This window comes from Malus domestica, chromosome 06, assembly GCF_042453785.1.
Source record: "Malus domestica chromosome 06, GDT2T_hap1".
Lineage (NCBI taxonomy): Eukaryota > Viridiplantae > Streptophyta > Magnoliopsida > Rosales > Rosaceae > Malus > Malus domestica.
Genome location: NC_091666.1, coordinates 31,059,275 through 31,080,099, shown reverse-complemented (window position 1 = coordinate 31,080,099; position 20,825 = coordinate 31,059,275). Strand labels below are relative to the sequence as shown.

General features: G+C 36.6%; 3 protein-coding genes across 3 annotated transcripts; all 3 read right to left on the bottom strand.

The window, feature by feature from the left end:
• Positions 1–1,733: 1,733 nt before the first annotated feature.
• Positions 1,734–3,859, bottom strand: LOC108173509 (AAA-ATPase At3g28580-like). The gene has a single exon (XM_017332686.3). The coding sequence runs from the start codon at positions 3,398–3,400 to the stop codon at positions 1,817–1,819; it is 1,584 nt and encodes a 527-aa protein (XP_017188175.3). The 5' UTR covers positions 3,401–3,859; the 3' UTR covers positions 1,734–1,816.
• A 3,657-nt stretch (positions 3,860–7,516) lies between these two features.
• LOC103437783 (transcription initiation factor IIB-like) lies at positions 7,517–10,831 on the bottom strand. The gene is made up of 7 exons (XM_029104004.2): positions 10,339–10,831; positions 9,829–9,853; positions 8,872–9,001; positions 8,651–8,775; positions 8,461–8,549; positions 7,993–8,069; positions 7,517–7,924 (listed from the first exon to the last, which is right to left on the bottom strand). The coding sequence occupies exons 1-7, from the start codon at positions 10,701–10,703 to the stop codon at positions 7,794–7,796; spliced, it is 942 nt and encodes a 313-aa protein (XP_028959837.2). The 5' UTR covers positions 10,704–10,831; the 3' UTR covers positions 7,517–7,793.
• A 1,556-nt stretch (positions 10,832–12,387) lies between these two features.
• On the bottom strand, positions 12,388–15,991 carry LOC103437784 (hydroxyproline O-galactosyltransferase GALT6-like). The gene is made up of 7 exons (XM_008376286.4): positions 14,738–15,991; positions 14,041–14,273; positions 13,672–13,962; positions 13,445–13,573; positions 13,177–13,350; positions 12,831–12,938; positions 12,388–12,728 (listed from the first exon to the last, which is right to left on the bottom strand). Exons 1-7 carry the CDS (start codon positions 15,549–15,551, stop codon positions 12,519–12,521), a joined length of 1,959 nt encoding a protein of 652 aa, XP_008374508.3. The 5' UTR covers positions 15,552–15,991; the 3' UTR covers positions 12,388–12,518.
• Positions 15,992–20,825: the final 4,834 nt, after the last annotated feature.

Genomic DNA, 20,825 nt, shown 5'->3' with positions numbered 1-20,825 from the left:
AATGAAGGTAGATTCTTTCTTTTCTGATAAGGCGATATTCTAATTATTTTAATTTACGAAAAGATCAAACTCTGAAGTAATAGGGTAGATCGATTGTCTCGACGAACCAACCTAACCCATGTGCAAGAAAAGAAAATGTCTTTTTCTAAGAATCGTTCAAAAAAAAGAACAGGAGATTGAACATCAAAAGAAGGATCGAAATCGAATTAAGGCAGAAGCCAAAATACATGGAAAGAGACCCTCTTTGGACCTCTTCCACTATGGTTTCCGGATCAAGTGTTGATCCGGATCTTTCATATTTTATTCAACAGTCTACCTATTTTAACTCCTTAAAAATTATGATAATTTTTTGCCGTTGAATGAAATTTAAAAAGTTTGGATCATTGGATCCGGTCGTTTAGGAAGAGATCTCAAAAGGAACTTTTTTCCAAAAATCCATAAGCCAAAAGCAAAAGCCAGCTCATTCTTTGAATCCTCTGTTCCTAATTTCCAATAATGGTAAAGAAAATATTCATCATGTCACACATTAAATAATTAGGCTTACTATTTTCATGTCAAAAGCTGTCCTATGCCCTATCACCCATCACTATTTAATATCAGGAAAATATAAAAGCACCATCCACAAACAACAAAAATGATATTCTGGAGGCAAAAGTCTAGTGTTATAATCCTTGTGTATCGAACCGTATTTTTTACACTAAAAAATCCCTCTCGGTAGTGGGCTCCGATTGCCTTCATCCATGTGATGGATTGGACTAAACTTTTGTGACTCAGCAAGTCAGTGAGATTGGAAAACGACTTAGATTGTTGCATTATTAATACAAAATGTCACAATAACAATGTGTTCGGGCTGTATAAGTCGTTTTATAAAAATAAGATTTTAGTTTAGTGTGGAGTGGATGAGTACTGCGAGAGAAAGTGGTGTAATTGCGTGGCCACTGCGTAAAGTTGCTTAGTATCTTTCGAAATGGATGAGTTTTCAGTTCACTTTCTTTCGAAGTATGAAAGTGAAACAAGAAAATCCAAAGAGTAACGATCATCAACCACCATGGGACCAACTCCACATAACTCACGTGGCCTTTTGTCCTTTCACCTAAGGCCATTCATTATGCCTTTGGTACTAAAACTAGCTCACTCTTCCGACATCAAGCTGAGTCTTCAATAGTTCGGATTATTGGATAGTTCGGTTTTATATCCATTAGATTGGTAAGTAAGCAAAAATTTTATATTCTCAATTCGATTATATCCATTCATTTTCGTACTACTGACTATTGAAGAAAAATTAGAGTGGTAGTATTCATTGTCATGAATCTAATTTTTTTTAATTTAATTGTGCGTGATCAACTTGAAACATCGTCTAATTATCATCTCATTTTACGAAAGTCTTTCAACTTTAATGAAAATACAAGTTGCGTACAAATCGTAGCTAGAATGCTTCCGGAAAATTTGGTATGAACTCTAAAAAGCTTATGGTGAAGGAAAATGCAACAAAAATAGGTCTCGTGATGGATCTCGTACAACTTCACATACATTTTATATAAAAAAAAATTAATACAACTTTACATACATAACCGATTAAGAATCACAGTTTGCTCGTAATTTTCCGAACATTGACTGTGAATTTGAATCGCACACTTGAACAATAACCAAACCAATGATAAACCCATCGACAAGTGTAGTGTTTTGCTACATACATATACTTGTAAATTCATACCAATAGGAGTCAAAACGTGTTCGAGCACTAAAATTTATATTATTGTTAACCAAAAGAACTTTAATCTTAGTTGACATATTAAACTCAAAAACCCCCAAATAATCACCCACTTGCCCAAGTTGCCCTAATTTCGTCGGCAACCAAAACGCTCTTGCTTTCAACCTCTTTGTTTCCTCCTCCCTCCTCCGCCTCCTCCGCCGCCACCTCTGCCTTGCTTGTATCAACCTCTTTGATCTCTTCATCTTTTTTCTTTGCACCTTCCTCCATCGCTTCCTCAAGAGCTTGGATGAAATTCAAAAGACATTTCTCCGGATCATCATTTGGTGATTTTGGCATGAGATTCTCAGCAACGTCGGCCGGGGTCATTTTCGTCACTCCCATCAGCTTTTCTATCTCCTCAAACATCTCATGCCTCTCAATCCTCAAGTAGTTCTTGGCCAAAACCCTAAACCCATCAAAAGTACAGTAAGAAAGCTCAATGTGTTTGTCCATTCTACCCCTCCGAATCAATGCAGGATCAAGCTTCTCAACATAATTAGTAGTAAAAACAACCACCCTCTCACCTCCGCATGCAGACCATAACCCATCAATGAAGTTCAACAGCCCCGAAAGCGTCACCTTGCTGCCGCCGTACCCTTCCTCTTTCGCCTCCTTAACCCGCTCCTTCCCGGCTCCGCCACCCTTCACCTCCTCCTCCGGAAAACCCTTCTCCGCCGCCCCCCTCTTCTTCCTCTGCCCTGTCAAATCAAGCGAACAATCGATGTCCTCAATCACAATAATACTCTTACTAGTCGTCTCAATCAATAGCTTCCTCAGCTCCGTATTGTCCTTCACCGCCGTGAGCTCCAAGTCATAAATATCGTACCCCAACAGATTCGCCATCGCGGCGATCATCGTGGACTTCCCGGTCCCCGGAGGACCGTACAGCAAGTAACCCCTCTTCCAAGCTTTACCAATTCTTGCATAAAAGTCCTTGCTTTTGCTGAAAGTCACCAGATCTTCGATGATCTCCTTCTTCTTATCCGGATCCAACGCCATTGTCTCGAACGTTGCCGGGTGTTCGAACACAATGTGGCTCCACATCGTCTGCTTGTAGCTCGGCCATTTGTACCCCGGACTATTTGTGTACAGCTTCCTCTGCCGATTTCTAACCCGGATCTCCTTCCCTTCATTAACGACATGGTTTAAATAGTCCGCCGTGATTATGTCCCGGTACTTTTTGTGAAAAGTCAGCTTGTAAAATCGCTTCTCCTGCTCGGGATAATAAGCCATGGACATAGATCTCCCGCCGGGGGACACGGATTTGGACAGAACCCACCAGACTTTTACGCCACGGAAGTCGTCCGTCACTCTTTCGTACTCGTCCATGCTGAGGACGAGGTTGCTGCTGTCCTTCACCATCTCCGCCTTGAGCCGCTTGGCGCTCTTGGAGGTGTTGGAGCTGAGGTAGGCCTCCACGGCGGAGTAGGCCTCGCTCCGCTTGAGGCGGTCGCCGGTGAACTCGTGGATGGAGATTTTGATGTAGGGGTAGAAGTAGCCGGTGACTCTGTGGGAGTATCGCTCCAGAAAACGGCGTAGCTCGTACGGACAGTACTGGCGGATGATTGCCCAGATGAACATGAAGCTTGCTAGGGTTGAACCCATTGTTGCCAACATCTGCTGGCTCATCATTGTTGGTGGCAACATTTCTGGGCTTGTTCTCGAGTTTGAGATACAATAATATGTATATATGGGTGTATATATAGGTCTTGGGAGTGGGATGGGGCTGTCTAGGGTTTCACTGGCTAAAGGCTTCACCTTTTCTTCATGGTTTATGTGCTTGATGATTAGAATGGGGACTGTGAATACAAGGGGTAGGTAGATAATGCGATGAGGATAATGGAGGATTAGAACAACCTCTACTTTTGAGGATTACATTGATGGTGGGTCTACGTGGAGTCTGCTTTGCACATAAAATTTTAAAAATTTCAACAAGGTTGAATAAATCGAACGAAAACAACATTTAAATAAAATAACAGTATTTGAGAAACTAAAAGAATGTGTTTTTATCATTTCTACCAAAATTTTTAAAGTGCAGAAATCGCATGGGAGCTGACTAATCCAAAAGCTATAAACATGTGTTGTGCAGTAAGACGCCCACACGAAAAAAGTGGATCTCAGTCATGAGAGAATTTTTAATGTACTAGCACATATGTCATACGTTATTATTAAGTGTACGGAAACTTGAAAAAAATCTCTCCTCCACTTTTCATATAAACATTCCATACAGATTAGCAAAATTTGATTATTATTCTAAATAAATAAATAAAATACTGAGATATAAAAGACGCCAAAGGTGTGGGGCCATTGTTGTGTGAAGGAAATTGTGTGTGTCCTTTACGTTCAGAAAATTAGAGTGGGATATTTGGAAAATTTTCATTATAACCGAAACATGAATGGTATTTTACGTGTTTTTATATAAATGATGAAATTTTTCATTTTTTAAGTTATTAATTTTTTAACATGTATATTTAACTATTTGTATAATAACACATGATATATTATGTATTTTAATCGTACTAAAAAAATCTCTCAAATATTTGATACCAACGGTAGCAAAAGTAACGGGCCCCTTTTTGTGCTGTCTGAGTCTCCACCAAGTGAAAGTGTTGACTCTTCCAGCGAGCCCGTGTTTGACTGTTTGGTTGAGTGGTTTTAATGGCCGAAAGGAATATCAGAGTGACTTTGATGAATTGTATATGAAATAAAATGAGAAAAATAAGATTATCATATAGTTAGACAAGTTGGTCAGGACAGTTAATTTGTTTTACATGTTGTACATTGTATGCCATCAATCAATGGGTGTCTTTAACTGTTGTTAAATGGATAATACTTGCATTGCATCTTCAAGATTGAGCGTTCGTCAAATATGTGTACTGGGAATGAATCTTATATTGATAAGAGGTGAAACTTTACATGTGTTTGTAAGTACTTGGGCTACTCCTCATATTATCACTTAGTTTTATGGTGACATTTTAACTTTTTCATGATAACAAAACAGGTTGTCCTACGTGTGATCCTAACGGCCACACGTGCTTCACGTCACCTAAGATGTACTGTCCACTTGTTAGACTTAAAAATTCACCACGTGTGAGATGCCATAATGTACACATCAGCTATAACAGTAAAAAAAGACCACACTAATATTCTCCAACAGAAGTGTCAAATCCCATGTGGCATGACATGAATTGGCAGCAAAAGAGGTTGCTGTCACATTTGACTACAACTTCAAATAATTTTTTTTATTAATTATTAAATTTTTTTTATTAATTTTTAATTAGTTTAATCATTTATTATAATTATGTTTAGTTGACAGATGCAATTATCCTACTTTTTTCTTCTTTCCAATCAAGAGGTTGCTATTAGTTTAATAATTTATTTTATAAAATAATAATTTAATTTGACATATCGGTTGAAGAACAAAACTTTAAAAGATGTTAAAGTGCCATGTAAGCTGTCAAAATTTAAATTTTATATTCACAATTTGACATCTTCTTTGGAGATGTTTTAAAATGAGCAACCTCTTGGTGCATTTTGAGTCATTCTGGCCTTCCGTACTCTACTCATTTGGAAATCTTACCCTCCTCTTCTTATACTGCACTCGTATTCTACTCACAATTGATGGCTTCTTTTACTCGGACGACGTTAGGTAAATTACCTACACTAGTACAAGTTTTGTAAATAAACGACAATGTTTGCCATCGTTTGTTTCAGAATCTAACCGTGGGAACAAAAGTGATGAGTGAGTCAATACTTAAATGACGAAATTGATGAGTTTGAAATATAACAAATTAAACCGATGAGTTTATAAAACATAAAGGACCATTGTGATAAAATCCGTTCTTTTTTCTCGGTAACAATTTGAGGCAAACTACATTTCAAACTCTTGAAGCTTGGGGTGATTTTCAAACAAGCCGTGAAGTTTTAGTTTTCTTATTTTACACCATAAGGTATTAAAATTGTACCAATTTATGCATTTGATCAGATTGGTTATTTGACCCTTTATAGATTAAAATGATTACATGGTTAGCGTGTGATCTTTATATAAGCTGACGTATAAACCACATTAATAAAAAAGATCGCCAATTTAATAGAAGATTAGATTTCCTCTTCATCGGCATCTGACATGAATCTTGAGGCGGACGAAGGGGAAGATAGCAATGATGAAGATTATCTTCCTAACATACAGGAAGACACTGAAGAAGAAGTTGTTGATGTATTGCCCTTGATTCCGTCTGTGCCGTTGCTGAATGAAGCACATATGAGCTCCTTTGGGAGTGTTTTTGGTAAAAATATTTTTGAAACCAATCCTTAATAAATGCAACTAAATAATGGGAAAGCACTTAAAGTGCTTCCCATAAGAAGTACATAACACTTCAAGTGCTTTTGGAACCCACAAATATTTTTTATAAAAACACTTTCAGTCATTTTAAAAGTATTTCGAAACAAGCCTATGCCGCTAGAAGCAATATATAAATTCAGCGCTTGCTTGTGAATTCTTTGTGAACTAGTGTGATATAGCTTAGATTTACAAGTGATATTATAAAATAATCTAAATTACAGATTAATTTTTTGTGGGATTCCAAAATTATCTCCTCTCTTTTATTTTCTCTAATCTTGCCTTTGGACTTGGAGAGAAGGCCAATGTAACGCTCACCAATTACTTGCTTTACAAGACAACCAAATATTTGATCGAGCCCCTTGTGGATTTATGTGGCCATGGATTTGCTTTACATGTTTCGTGGCCGTGCAGTGCAGTACATGAAGAGGGACATAACCCTGTGCACATTCGGAAACATGGCTCCATGCATTTGGGTTGACAATGTTAGATGTTATCAAGCAAAATCAATTTTCGTAAAAGTTGACAGTCATTCACGCGAGCGTTGACGACCATCCTAAAGTACAGAGGTCTAAGCATACATATCAATGTCTAGTTGGCCTCCCCCATCTCCGACCAAAAAAACTAGGCAATATTTTTTCCCAGCACTTTGGACCCTGCAATTGTTAGGCAAACTCAACATGTTTGCTCGAATATTGAGCTCCAAATCTCGTGTCTGTCTTTGATGCTAGCCTTTTCTTCTCTTCGATTTTTATTTTTTCTCGACAATTCGGATGCAGTTACAAGAGTGAGGGTCCTCCGGAGATTCTCTAATTACATGTGTTCATCGTATATCGTGCGGTCAGTTTTTGTCAGGCACTATTTATATTTAATTTTAAGTAAAAAAAAATTATAATGATTTTTTACCACACGATGTACAATGAACGGATGTAATTGGAGGATCCTCAGGGCAGTTACAATACTCTGTCACTTTAACTGCCTACAATCGTTAATAGATTAAATTTAAATAATAATAACATATGATCCGTTTCTATAAATCTCACTATCTCATTTCACGACTGCCCAAAAAATATCTAGATGCATTTGTTAGGACCTCACATGGTGGTGGCGATTTGTCGAGGAAAAAGCAGACGACAAAGGGTCTCAGTCACAAATCAGTCGCTCGTGGAAACATTGCATGTATTTGTAACGTATAATAGCTCACAAGGGAACAAAATCACCAAATCTGGTTAAATATGAGAAATTTTTCAGTGTGACGGTCACATTAATTGCTATGGATAACACATTACCTTGTAACCGTCATGCTATAGCAATGCATCTCGGTTTTAAAATTACAAAAAATTACTACAGCCATGGAGAAAACTCAGTAAAATAAAGACACTGATTTGAAACACCATATGCCTTGAAGTCTGAAAGAGGCAAAGGAAGCAAAGAGAGAATTGCAAATCTTCCAGTCATGAAATAAGCAATCAAATAATTTGGACCCTAATTTGGGCAGCTAGCTACTAGAACTCATGAAGGAAAACCCTAATTCATTCTACTTACAACGAAATAAAAGATACGAAAAATAAAAATCAGAAAAAATGAATTCCCAAACGCTTCATAAAACGATGGATTATAAATACTACATTTCCTGATGCTGCACATTATTGATTTCTAATTGTTCCTACTTAGTTTAACTATGATCACCACCTTCAATTTCTAGGGCTGCAGATTCTTGACACATTCCTCGTTGGCAAACCAGTTCGGTATTATTCTTGCCAGATGAGGATGCAGGTCTCTGTAGGAATTCTTGATCGTCCCTTCAGCAACTCGAGTAGCAACAGAGATATCTGCAACAAAACAAAACTAATACAGGCTTTCCCAACAGAATAATCAATAGGTCACATAGATTCCTAACCTTTAAGTGACTTTTTCTCATCCGCTAGTTGATTGATGGTATAAATAACGGCAGCTGCCACCGATATAGGGCTCCTCCTGCAGAAGTGAGGACATTAATTCTATGAAGTTGAAGAAAAACCATTTAATGCGGCTAATGCTCTGATTGGGTTGAAAGATTGAAATCCAGGGATTTTGGTTTTGTACATTTTCCGGTGGATTGAAGTATTCACAATACTTCAGTATCCAAAATTGCATCCGGAGAAGGAAATTCTTCGACTTGGTCTAAGAATATCCGTTACTGCGAAACATCTAAGGACTCTCCTCTTGTCGGAGTTATGACATAGAGTTCAAGCTAAGAAGGTCATGAATTATGCAACAAGATTGTTGTGAACTGGTGGAGGAGTTTCTCTATCGTCTCAAGTAGGGATGAGAAAATAGTCCAACACAGTGTTAGTGTTTATTTTCTAGTAAACATGGTACTACCAACCTTATAACGAGTTCTTCAGTGTTCTGCACCATTTCTTGGGCAGCCTTGACATCTCGATTCTTCATTCCAAGATTGGAACAGAAGCGTCGCTACAGAGAGAATGCGATAATTATGTTCTCAAGCAAAACACATCTCCAACAAGGAAATAAAATATTGAAACCCAAAGAGACGGAAAATATGAAAAACTCACCAAATAATCTCCAGCATGGATAGTTCCCATTTCCAGACCAAGCTCGGCCTCCAGGTGTTTCCAGATGAACTCTTTTGCCCGTCCAATTTCCTTCTTGGTAGCTCCACTGACTGCAGTGCATATTTCTGGATGGAACAAACAAGTTTAGTAAATCCCGCGCACAAAAAGATAAGCAAACGAATTCAAATCGTTACAAACACAAACACGCTCTTCTCTTCTACCTTTCACAGTACGAGGCTTATTTTCTTGTCTACAGGCAATGTAGAGGCAAGCAGCCACAATTGCATCTTGATTTCGCCCTCGGAGAGGTTTTTGATCTTCTACCTTCTTGTATATTTCATTGGCTCGATCCTGGTAGTCACAATAATACAAACACAAAGATTACCCATCTGAAACAGAAGGCTTTCGTCAAATAAAGATTAATTTCAACTAGAGTTCAAACCCCTAATAAGAAGTTGACACAAGTCTGTGAGATCACATAATAATTCTACATCGAGAAATGATACATAAAAAAACACAGAGAAAAAATTGTAACTTCAATGAATGCTTCAGATTCCAAGTTACCAACTAAAAACTAATGACCGAGTACTAACTACATACGAGGAATTGTGCGCAATCGATTTCAAAACAAGGTCCTCGGACATGCACAAAGAGGTGACAGGTCATTAAACCACGAAAATGGTAAAACTTAAATGTAGATACACTCCATCGATTCAAAACGGAAATGAAACTGTTCATCATACAAAATTAATATAATTACATGAAGGAATTAGCTTTACATGTACTGCAATTACTAAAATGCAGGATAGGGCTAAAGGGTTGACAAGGGAAAATTTGACGAAATAGTGGGACAAAAACGATATATTTTCAAAACTTGATGAAATAGCGGGACAAAAAAGAAGCTTTTCCTTCAACTTATATCGAAAATCACCATAAGAGTGTCCACTTTTCATTGTATAAACCGGCCTCAACCGATCATAAACTGAAAGAACAAACCATTCATTACTTAACATCCTTAGTCATTAGCTACAAATTGAGAACATAAAAACGTTGTGACCAAATTGAAATCAAGGTTAATGACTGGCCAAAAATGTATTTTACACACTTCCAGTTAAAAATAAGACAATTAACAAAAACCAAACACAAAGAAAATGATGCTAAAATATTAACTGATATACCTTTATGGTTGTAACAAGTCCCAACCTGCAGTGAAAACCCAACAAAATGCATCAGATCATGTTCCAATTGACATCCAGAAGCGCAAGTGCTTTCTGAAAGCCAAAAATGATTTTTAGCAATGTTCGCTAGAAAAACTTAAAGAACTTGTCGCTCGTAGAAGCGCTTTCTGACTAAGCACGCTCCATGCTCTGATGTTTTCTTCAGAAAGCAAAGTACTTTTTCACAAAAACTCGGATTAAAAAAAATTAATAAAAATCAACATGCTTATAATAAAACACTTTTACTAGAAGCACTGTTGAAATTTGAACAATATTTTTTAGAGAAGCAATTATACGTGGATCCACTGTTGATGACATGATAATGATGCAATGCTTTTTGAAAATACGATCACAACAAAAAAAAAAGTTTCTTCCTTATTCCTTTCACTTTCCCAGCAACCAAACAAATACAAATTATGTTAACTAACAACAACAAGTGAAATTAGAGCATGCAAAGCAAGAAAACCAAACCTGTCGGCCATCACGGCAATTGCACCGAAGATGTCGAGAAGATGACGGTTAGGCTTAGACGCGCGTCCCTGCCACTTCCCGACGGAGGATGGCAAGGCTTCAGAGGAGCCGCCGCCGCCGCCGTTTTTGGGCCTGGCAATGACGGTAGAAAGCCCAGCTTCTGACAAAAGCGGGTTAACGGGTCCGCCAACACGGTTCGGGTCGTTGTCGTTAGAGTCGTCGGCGAAGGAGCGCCACTCGGCGGTCTCGTCGACGGAGTGTGCCTCCAGTACGAGGCCGCACTCGGAGCATATCGCGTCGCCCGCTCTGTGGTCGAAGACAACCTCCGTCAGACTGTTACAGTCGCGGCAAAACGTGTCCGACATAACTCTACCAAAATAATGTTATTTTTTTCGATTTTTTTAAGGATTTTTGCTTTGTCGGATCCTCTCAGACCGTTATGATTTTTTTAATTTTTTTTGTTTACACTGAAACTGTAAATCTTGCGAGCGGTAAGGGAGGGTTTATATAGACGTTTGGAGGGGAGGAGGAGGAGGGAGGGGTGATATGGTAATTTTAGATGGATAAGCTTTTATTTAAAATAAATTTGCAACTTTATCCAACCAATTTAATGCTTGGATAGGTAGGTTCAATGAACAAATTAGCTGGAATAACGTGATATGCTGATGTGGTGTTAAGCATTTAATTGAATTATAAAACATCTAATAACCTAATGTACGTGATGTAATTTTTATAGCTTTGTAACACGATATTGGCATGTCAAATCGTGTTTCACGCTAACATGAGTGGTGTTGTACACATTATTTTTTACTTTTCACATACCCTTCTTAATATTTGGTTATCGGATCAAATGATTTGGAAATTATTAGATAGAAATTAACAAAAAAATGTGTAAAAATGTAAAAACAAAGTGTGTAGATAGTACTACTATCTTAAAGAGAGAGAAGAAAAATATAATAAAGAAGAGGGAAAAAGGGCTGCCACTTTGCGAGAGATTTTTCAATATGACTGATACACTGGATGGTACATCACGTGTCATTAAACAAATAGTAAGATATATGTGCTAAAAAGTTAATACCTTAAAAAAAAACAATGTATCACCATTCATATTAAAACATGTGGTGTAACACTTGTGTTCTCATCACAATTAAAAATTTCTCCCAGTTGGCCGTAATAGTTCAGATTCTTTAGTAAATGTTCATTAATGGTAAGATCATTAAAACTTGTGGCAAAAGTAACGGCATTCCTAGATTTCCATTTATTTCTTCCTTTAGTAAAATGAGGAGAGAATCAAACAAAATATGGACGCGCAAGTGGCCCTCTACTAAGTGACGAGAGCAGGGTTGCTCTTTCATCACGATTTGAATTTGAGTTCGAATCTCATTAGCTCTCTAAATAAATTTATCATTTGACAAAAAACAAAATATGGACGCATAAAACCTTACTGTTTCTATATTTGCCATCACTAGTTATACAGGATTATATATCTTGTTTCTCTTCTCAAATGACTAGTCCTCTTCTAAGGCGATTAGTCATGGTTGTACACAAACGGAATTCCCTACACATACTTAGACCTGACATTTTGGATCCGACCCGACCCGATCCAACCCGTTAATATTAGTATTGGGTGGATGCTTAACGGATTGAGTTGCTAACAGGTGAATCCTTTAACAACCCCGTTAAATAACAGGTCACTTTAGGTCAACCCGTTAACACCCGTTAGTTGATGATGTTTTAGTAATTTCAGTAAAGTCTTAACAACAAAAAGTAAACTCTATGCAAAATAATAATAATAATAATAATTGTTAACAGGATGAAACGGATGACCCAATTGCTTAACGGGTCGGATTCAGGTGACCCGTTAACTTAACGGGTCGGATTGAACCCGACCAAAAGCCAATAAACCCGACCCGTTTATAGGTCTACACACCTCGAACTCGAACTCCACCTCGACCTCTTCGTCACCATCGTTGGCTTCCTCCCGAGAGCCCGGAACATCGGGTCAAGAAAACAAAGAAACTACGACCAGTAACAACGAAAGAATAAGAATATGGAAACGCAATTCCTATTTATACCGGCAATTTCTGTATGTACAGGGACCAGATCATCTGGTGCTATAACTGCAAAAAAAACTTCCATGTCCTAGATTCTAGAGATGGGCTCATGAAATACCACAAATACTATCTCATGCTGCAGCACTGAGGCCGTCCGAGCCGTTTCAATTTGTCCCACATGCAGATCATCTGTCTCGGAGACTGGTAATGGGCGGTGTAATAGTCTTCGACGCACCCGAATTGGCAGAACTTGAAGCTGTGCACGTACTCGACTGGTTTTGCGCTGTTGAATTTCTCAACCCACATTCCCATGCTCACATCTTCCATCTTAAACAACTGCACAAAGATCAGATTGTTTAGAATCAACCACCCATTACATGAGCATACCGGTGTAGGTGTGTGCGCGTGAAGGGCAGAGAAGGCGCGGATGTTACTTACCCTTAATTTACGACTTTCGAACTCGGATACTACGAAGTTTGCAATGTCAGATGACAAGATGTAACCTGGCCCGTTTGCATAGGGTGGATAGTCTTCTTCTGGCCACTCCTGAAACAAGAAAACAGAGAACAAATGGCTATGAATACTAATATAAAAAACCAAGCGTCAGCGGAAAACAATGCAAGAAATTGAACATAGTACAACATCGACAACCTTTAACAAGATTTCAACAAAATAAAGATTCTTACAAGTCAATATCACAGACTATAAATCTGAAATAATTGAAACATGATCAACATTCTTCGACACGTACCAAAAGATATCAGAAACAATAAGTTCTTCATACCTCATATGTCACAGCCCATTTACCATAGCGCAGAGGCTTATGGAAGTAATTTATGTTCCCCACATACAAGCTCTTTCCCTCTGGTACTTTATACGCCTCTTTGATAACGGCATCCACTCTAATAAATGTGTCATCATCGCACTTCATAATGTACTTAGCAGCCATCCTACGAGCCTGAAACAGAAGCAACAGCATTATAAGAAAACTATTTCCAGGAGAATACTTAACAGTATCAAATCTTCATTTATGTGTTTATTCCACAACTCACCCCATATTCGCAGATGGCAACAGTTTTCAATACGACCAAGTCATAGTTATCCATGTAAGGCACTATAACAATATCGCCAAAAAACTCTGCTTCTTTCTTCAGCTCAACATTCACTTCCTTTTTAGCATGCTGTCCGAGTATCAACAGAAAAGATTGTAAGTCCCCCACTTAAAAACTGTGCATCAACCAACTACAAATATTCTAGTGTTATTATTGTTATTGCTTACCAATGCTACAAAGAAACGTGCTACCACTTTTGACGATCTGATAAGATTGTGCTGCATCCAAGACTTCCTTACTGCCATCCTCTCGGCAAAATGGTTGCCTGCAGAAAGGATACCAATGAAGAGTTCAACACCTCCATCAGGGAGAGGCGGGGCCTGCCATTTGGTTGACATCTCAAGATGCTTCTCTGGAGCAAAACTAGGATGGGATGAGGGCAAAGAAGCAGCAAATACCGATTGCACATTAACATCCCCACTCAGAGACAGCCCGGTGGCATCCTCAAGAGAAAATCCCTGTCAACATCACAACAAAACTCTTAGCAAAGAATCCTTAATCATCACGAGGTCAAGAGGTAGCAGAATATTACTCACCATATGATAAGGAAAAGAGGTGACATGCCTCCCGTCAACATTAACATGATAACCCTCCAAGCCAGCAGTAAGAGTTAAAACAAACAATTTCTTCTCTGCAAAAGGGTATGGCCAGTCGACAGGCACCTTTTTAGTTCTGCCTACTAACCTGCTCAACCACCATGTTGCCTTGGTCTCCACTGAGCGACTATCGTCATCACGAATCCATTTCTCGCACTTCACCTGACCATCAACTAAAACCAGTCTAAAGAATTACACAACTTGGTGGACCACATTTAGAAGGATGAATGAACTCTGGAAATAATGAGAATCATAACAATCGAAGCAAGATAATGAGCCAACACCAACGCCCAAAACAACGAATTTCTTCCTGAATAGGAAAACGAAAGTCTTATAGTTTTTGTACTTCTGCCACATATTATCAATGAGCAATTAACAACTCAAACACACTTTGAAGTTTGAACATCGACACCGCATTCTGCACATCGAACTGGCACAATACCACAATTTAAAGAAATCCAACTACTGTTTTTATTCCCATTCCAGTACTAGCTTACTTGCAATGCTCCAATTTCAATGAATGTTAAAAGCTCAAAACAGAAACCAATGTACCAAACTAGCATAAACAGAACAATTCATAAGTTTCATATCTAGCATTTCCAGTATATAACTTTATAGGACATGGATAATCACTCACCAGTTTCTTCATCAGCCTTAGATTTCCAGCCCTCGCATCGAAGCGCCGAGCCCCATTGCATCCTGTAACAAGTGTTGAGTTCAATCACAGGCCTTCCACTCCAATCCCCCCTCAACCTTGGATTGAAATGCAAAAGCCTCGGTGGCTCCTCACCCTCCACAGTCTTCAATCCCAGCAACACCACCTTAAACTGCGATACCATCGACGACTCACCGTCCCTCACCAGGGCAATCTTGGGCTGAAATTCCTGGTGCACCGCCCTCGGCCTCCCCACCAGCGTTATGTGCGAACCCAATGTCAGCCCACACGGCAGCACCATCACCCTCCCCTGTGCTGAAAACTCTGACCCAGATAACGAAATTGAATGCTTGCACGCCTCCGATCGGTTCCCCACCTTTTCAGCATCAATCTGCACCTTCCCAGACATCACCTCCTCCCAGAACTTCCTCCCCACCTCCCAAGCAACCTTCGCCGGCTTATAAAGCTCCGAATCAAAAGTTTTCGGGTCAAATACTAAACCCGAAACGAAATCGAATTCTCTGGGTGGCCGACTCTGAGTCGGCTGGTACGAGTTCAGCGAAACTTGCTCAACAGGGCGACTTGGGGCATCCTTTTCCTCCACGTCTTCCTTGCTATTTAGCCTTTTGGGTCGAGATAATGAGTCCGGCGAGACTGTACTGGTTTTGAACACGAAGGGAATTTCAAACGTGACTAAAAGTAGATACAGAAGTCCGACAGCGATCAGAATCTGAATCAATCTTTTCCTGTTGAGGGAGAAGGAGGTCTCCAATCTGTCCAATTTGGCCCTCCTCATCCCCAATTTGGTAAAAAAAAAAACCAAAACCTAGAATTTCCCGGCAAGCAAACCGCTTCCCAATCGCAGAGACGAAACCAAGAAACGAAAATTTGAATTCTGGGTTTTACGAAAAAAAGAAACTTGAATTCTGGGTTTTGCAAAAAATCGAGTCTTCGATTCAAACTTGTAGTCCGCAACTTAAACGCACAGACGCGTCAAGCAATTTAAAAGAAAAAAAAAGAACTTGAATCCAATCCAGGTCGGTGATGCGAGTTTTTTCCTGGAAGATGAGGGAAATTTGGGTTTAGGATTTTCGTTTTTGTTTGCTCTCGATTTCAAATGGAAATTTGAAAGAAATGAACTTGAAAACGAAGTGGAATTGAAGGAACGAAAATTTGAAGAGACGTTTATTTTGGATTGGAGCGGAAATTATTGAATAAATTGTTATAAGACTTTGTGAGTGGGGTTGGGATCTGGTAATCAAACACTACCCGCCACTTTTCCGGTGCGTGCGAGGCAGGAGACGAGAATTTACTGCAGTTACTATCTGGTAACTTTTAGTGTTTTACTGTGAGTAAATTCTATCTTGTTGAGTAATTATCTGCAATTAAATAAGAGTTGGCAAAAACAAATCTACAATGAAGGGTTGAAAAAAAATAACGGAAAGGGATCCAATCCACTAAGGCCTTAAATTCGGGCATTTGAAATTTGATCAAACGACTAAAGTTATTATAACATTTAAAGTGGACCTCTGTTTTTACCTGTTAGATCAAATTTTAAAGGTCTGGATTTGTGGCCTTGGTGGATTAGGTGGAAGGAATCCGGAAATGATCTATTTCCAAAAATCACTGCAGGTTGACTGTGTAGATTATACCTAAAATTAAGAACCGCGCTCCGCTGCTGAAAGAAGAGCAGCTGAAAAATCAATTAAGACACGTGTCTGAATAATTATAATTGGAACTTTGTTCATTTGTGATTAAGTTTCAACAATACTTGTCGCTCTTCTTTTAGCAATGAAACATGGTTCTAAAATCTCAAATCCAACCATAATTATTTTTGCATGCGATTGTTATTGCATGTCCATTCCTATGATCATCGGATGAAGACATGGAAAAATGATCATCAAAAAATACTATTAAATCGTATTAGTAAGTGAGAAAAAAAAAGCCGTCTACGTACTACTATTTTCCATATTTTATTTGTGTATTAGTAAAAAAAAATTAAATACTTGTCATGAAGTAGAATTTTAGTATTGGATTTAGCTTAGTTTTTCTTTCACCCTTCAACTCCTTCAACTCATTCACTCCCATTTTTACGTTTAATTAAATAAAAAGATAATACTAGAGAGACTAAATTTGAAGATAAAGTTTTAAAAACTAAAAGATATGGAAGTTGATTATTGATTTATTACTTAAACGTTGATAAACGTGCTTATTTATGTTCGTAAAACATCATTTAGTTTGCAAATTTAATCTCTAAATTTAATCTCTCTAACATTATTCTAAATAAAGTATAAACAACATTCCATGGCCCACAAACATATTTAAGGATAAAAATAATATTATAAGATTATAGTCAGAAAATGAGTGGAAAGAAAACAGAAAAGCAACCGTTGAAAACTTTTAAATCACTTTTAAAGAAAACATAATACAAGAGCTGATGGTTAAATTTCTTTTTTAAATTTATAAAGAAGTTCAATTATTAATCATCATATATAATGTTATCTATAAAAGAAGGTCCAAAAATATTTTGCTCATTAACTTATTTAGCATCATAATCAGTAAAAATTTAAATTCATCAAATAATAATAATAAGGATGATGAGAATTAGTTTTCCTAACATTACTATAAAATTAAATTAGATTAATAAAGTGGGAATATTCTGTTGAGTGGTCCGCCTTTGAATTTTGAATATCTCAATATTTGTGGGTGGCAATTGGCAAGCATGGGCATAGCCAGGGGGCCAGGTGTTTCACTTTCAGTGGCTGACCTAAGCTCTCAAAATCAAATAGTGCATGATGTATCTCCAAGGTTTCAAACATTCTTCTATTTAATCTCCATCCTCATAATTAAGTCCAATGACAATTTATAATCCTTATGTAAAATGATTGTGTATTAAAAAATATGAGAAATGTTAAGCAGTCTTTATGAGAAATATTAAGCAGACTCTTTTAAAGTGAGACTCTGTATAGAATTTCTATCACCTTATGTTGACTCGTGAATTAATTAAACTATAAGATGAAAATGAGTTCATGAAAAATGTCACTCTTGAGAGAGTCCCTTTACCATTTCCTTTTAAATATAATTGACCATTTCCTTTTAAATATAATTGAAATTATGGAATCGAGATCTCGAGTTCTAATATTGTTTGTATAAAAACAAAAATATTTGAACTATCAAACCTCCGAACAAAATTGAGATTCTTGGAAATAAAATTATCAAAATGAGAAGCTGCCTCTTTCTTGTAGTATTAGGTTCGATACTCGTTAAATGCAAGTTTGAATCATATTATTGTTAGCCTGGCTAAATCCACCCCTCCCCTTAGTATGTATAATATCGTTTGTTAAAAAAAAATTTAAAAAAAATACTTGTTACTTTTGTATGCTTGGGAAGAATAGTTTATTAACTTTATTCTAATTAACTGCACTAATAAACAAGATTAAAAGAATCTTAATTATACATATTCTTCAGTTCTAAAATCTCGAAACAAGAAGGTATGGTTTCGTATACTAATTTTGTTCTACAATTTCAAAGCTAACATATTAATATTTAAGAATTCGCTATGTCTGTGTGAGTTTGACCGACGCTAACAAATATGAACAACTCTCATCATACTATTTTATCTTTTAAAATGTATTTGTAAAATAATTACGAAATTTACTATAATTTTGTTCAGCAAATAATTTTTTGATGACAAACAAAAAAAAATCACGATCTTAGTTAGTTTTTGTTTGCCAATGAAAACTCATTTGCTGAATAAAATAAAGTAATACTTATGCTTAATCAAAGACATTTGTGCTATACTTTGATCCTGATATGGGCTAGCCTCTTCTCCTTAAACTTTGTTCAACAAAAAAAAAAAAAAAAAAAAACATTTGACCTCTAAGGTTTGAAGAATGTAACTACTTATACCCTTTTGGAGTGCAACAACCACCAAAGAGTTTTGTCTAGTAGTCGCCTGCTACCGACAGTATTGACTTTGTATTATCTCTTTTATTTTTAAATAGGTGATGATATTGCACATATTAAACGACGACGTCACTAGAATTATATCTTTATTAAGGATTACTCAATTTCTATTTTAGTATTGACTTTGTATTATCTCTTTTTTATTTTAATTTTTAAATAGGTGATGATATTACACATATTAAACGACGACGTCACTAAAATTCTATTTTTATTAAGGATTACACAATTTCTATTTTAGTATTGACTTTTTATTATTATTTTTTTTTTAATTTTTAAATAGGTGATGATATTGCATATATTAGATGACGACGTCACTAGAATTCTATCTTTATATTATCTCGTTGAATAGAGACAACAAATATTTGTGTGTTATGCAAAGTGCTTTAGACAAGGGTGCTTTTGCAAATGGTAAATCCTATTCCCAACCTTTGTGAAAGGAACGAGCAAGTCCCTATAACGGAGTATGACAAACGCTGGACTTTGCACACCTCCCCTTTTCATGTGTAAAGGTTTTTGGATTTAATTGAAGAGAGTGATGTCGAATGATTTGACTTGAGAAAAAGAGACACCTTAAGTATCAATAAAGATTTGTAGAGTTGCCAAACTGGAAAAGATCCTTAAACTAATTCAATTTAAAACTTGAAATTGAAGCACTCCTCCAATATATAAAAATGTACTTAAATATGGCCAAATATAAAAGCACAAAACGTCTCGTTTACCTTTCAAAAGTCATACCTCTCACACAAAGACAAGAGATGAGGTCAAGTATTTCCATCCCACAGGTCCAAGACATTATCACCAGTCTCTTTGAGAACTTATAAAAGGATCTTAGCTCTTTTTTTATTTCTACAAATCGTCCATCAAGAGAATTGTCATCTACGAGACTCAAACCTTGGTTGAAGAGAACAATATTTTTCGTTGGCGTATTTTTTTCTTTCTTTCTGTTAAGAAGAGATTTATTTATTACAATTTTGACAAAGTTAAAAAATTCATGTTATCCTTCTCATCTTCTCTTCTTGTATCCTTCATCAATAAAACTTTGCACTGTTTTTATGATATTCAAAGATCACCAATATTTTTTACGAGTTAAATATTTAATTGTGATTAGGGTATCGTGATTTCATATATTTGTTGTTGGGGTCGTAAAAATATCATGGTAGATTTTCTATCTTTTGTCCAAAACAAATCACCAATCTTTTACCATTATAATCCAACGTACGATAAATCGACACCACTAAAACTATAAATTTGACCATGCCTGGATTATTATTTACCTTTATAATCAAATATTGTTGACCAATAATATTTGAGTAATGTTAGGGAAATCAAAATTTTTAAACCAAATTGCAAACTAAACGATGTATCACCAATAAGAAATAAGCATGTTAATCGATACTTAATTAATAATTCAATCATCTACAACCACATCATTTAGTTTGCAAATTTGGTTTAAAAAATTTGGTCTACTTAGCATTACTCATAAGATATTTGACTGGAACATTTATGTAGAAATGACAATGAGTTTTGAACCTTTTTCTTTTTTTTTTAAATTATTATATAAAGGGAAAGAGAAGAGTTTATACTATTATAATAATTTAGAGAATGAATAAGTTCCGAACAAACATCCTATCTGTTAAAATATTGAACCACATGTGAATTTTGACGTATATTAGTAGGAGTTTGAACTTTGAATAGGTTTTAAGTGCAGGAAATAAATATATAAACAAGGAAAGAAAGTGCAGAAAATTTGACACCGACATGCATGAACGCAAGCATGGCACATCTAAAATTTGACAACACATAAGTGCGACACCATGGAATGAAATTTTGACTAATTCAGACTTTGGACCCTCTTCTCTATTTATTTACTTAATTTTAGGTCAAACTTTTATGTTCTATTTTACGTCATTCGCATAATTCATACATTGTAACAGTTCTGAAAATGAGATTCTTTCTAGAGTACTACTAACTTTGATAAAAAGAAAATAAAGTGATGAAGTACTTTATTCATTGTCACGAAGAAATCAACACCACATATAACGCAATTCGAACTTTGACCCTCTTTCATTGTAAATCTAGTTTTTCATCGTTCTATTTGTATTAA

Coding starts and splice junctions, on each gene's coding strand:
- LOC108173509 (XM_017332686.3), bottom strand. CDS start 3,400: ATGTTGCCACCAACAATGATGAGCCAGCAGATGTTGGCAACAATGGGT.
- LOC103437783 (XM_029104004.2), bottom strand. CDS start 10,703: ATGTCGGACACGTTTTGCCGCGACTGTAACAGTCTGACGGAGGTTGTC. Junction 9,854..10,338: donor ATTGCCGTGATGGCCGACAG/GTTTGGTTTTCT, acceptor TTTTCACTGCAG/GTTGGGACTTGTTACAACCA. Junction 7,925..7,992: donor TGAGAAAAAGTCACTTAAAG/GTTAGGAATCTA, acceptor GTTTTGTTGCAG/ATATCTCTGTTGCTACTCGA.
- LOC103437784 (XM_008376286.4), bottom strand. CDS start 15,551: ATGAGGAGGGCCAAATTGGACAGATTGGAGACCTCCTTCTCCCTCAAC. Junction 14,274..14,737: donor TAAGGCTGATGAAGAAACTG/GTGAGTGATTAT, acceptor GACTGGTTTTAG/TTGATGGTCAGGTGAAGTGC. Junction 12,729..12,830: donor TCGAAAGTCGTAAATTAAGG/GTAAGTAACATC, acceptor ATCTTTGTGCAG/TTGTTTAAGATGGAAGATGT.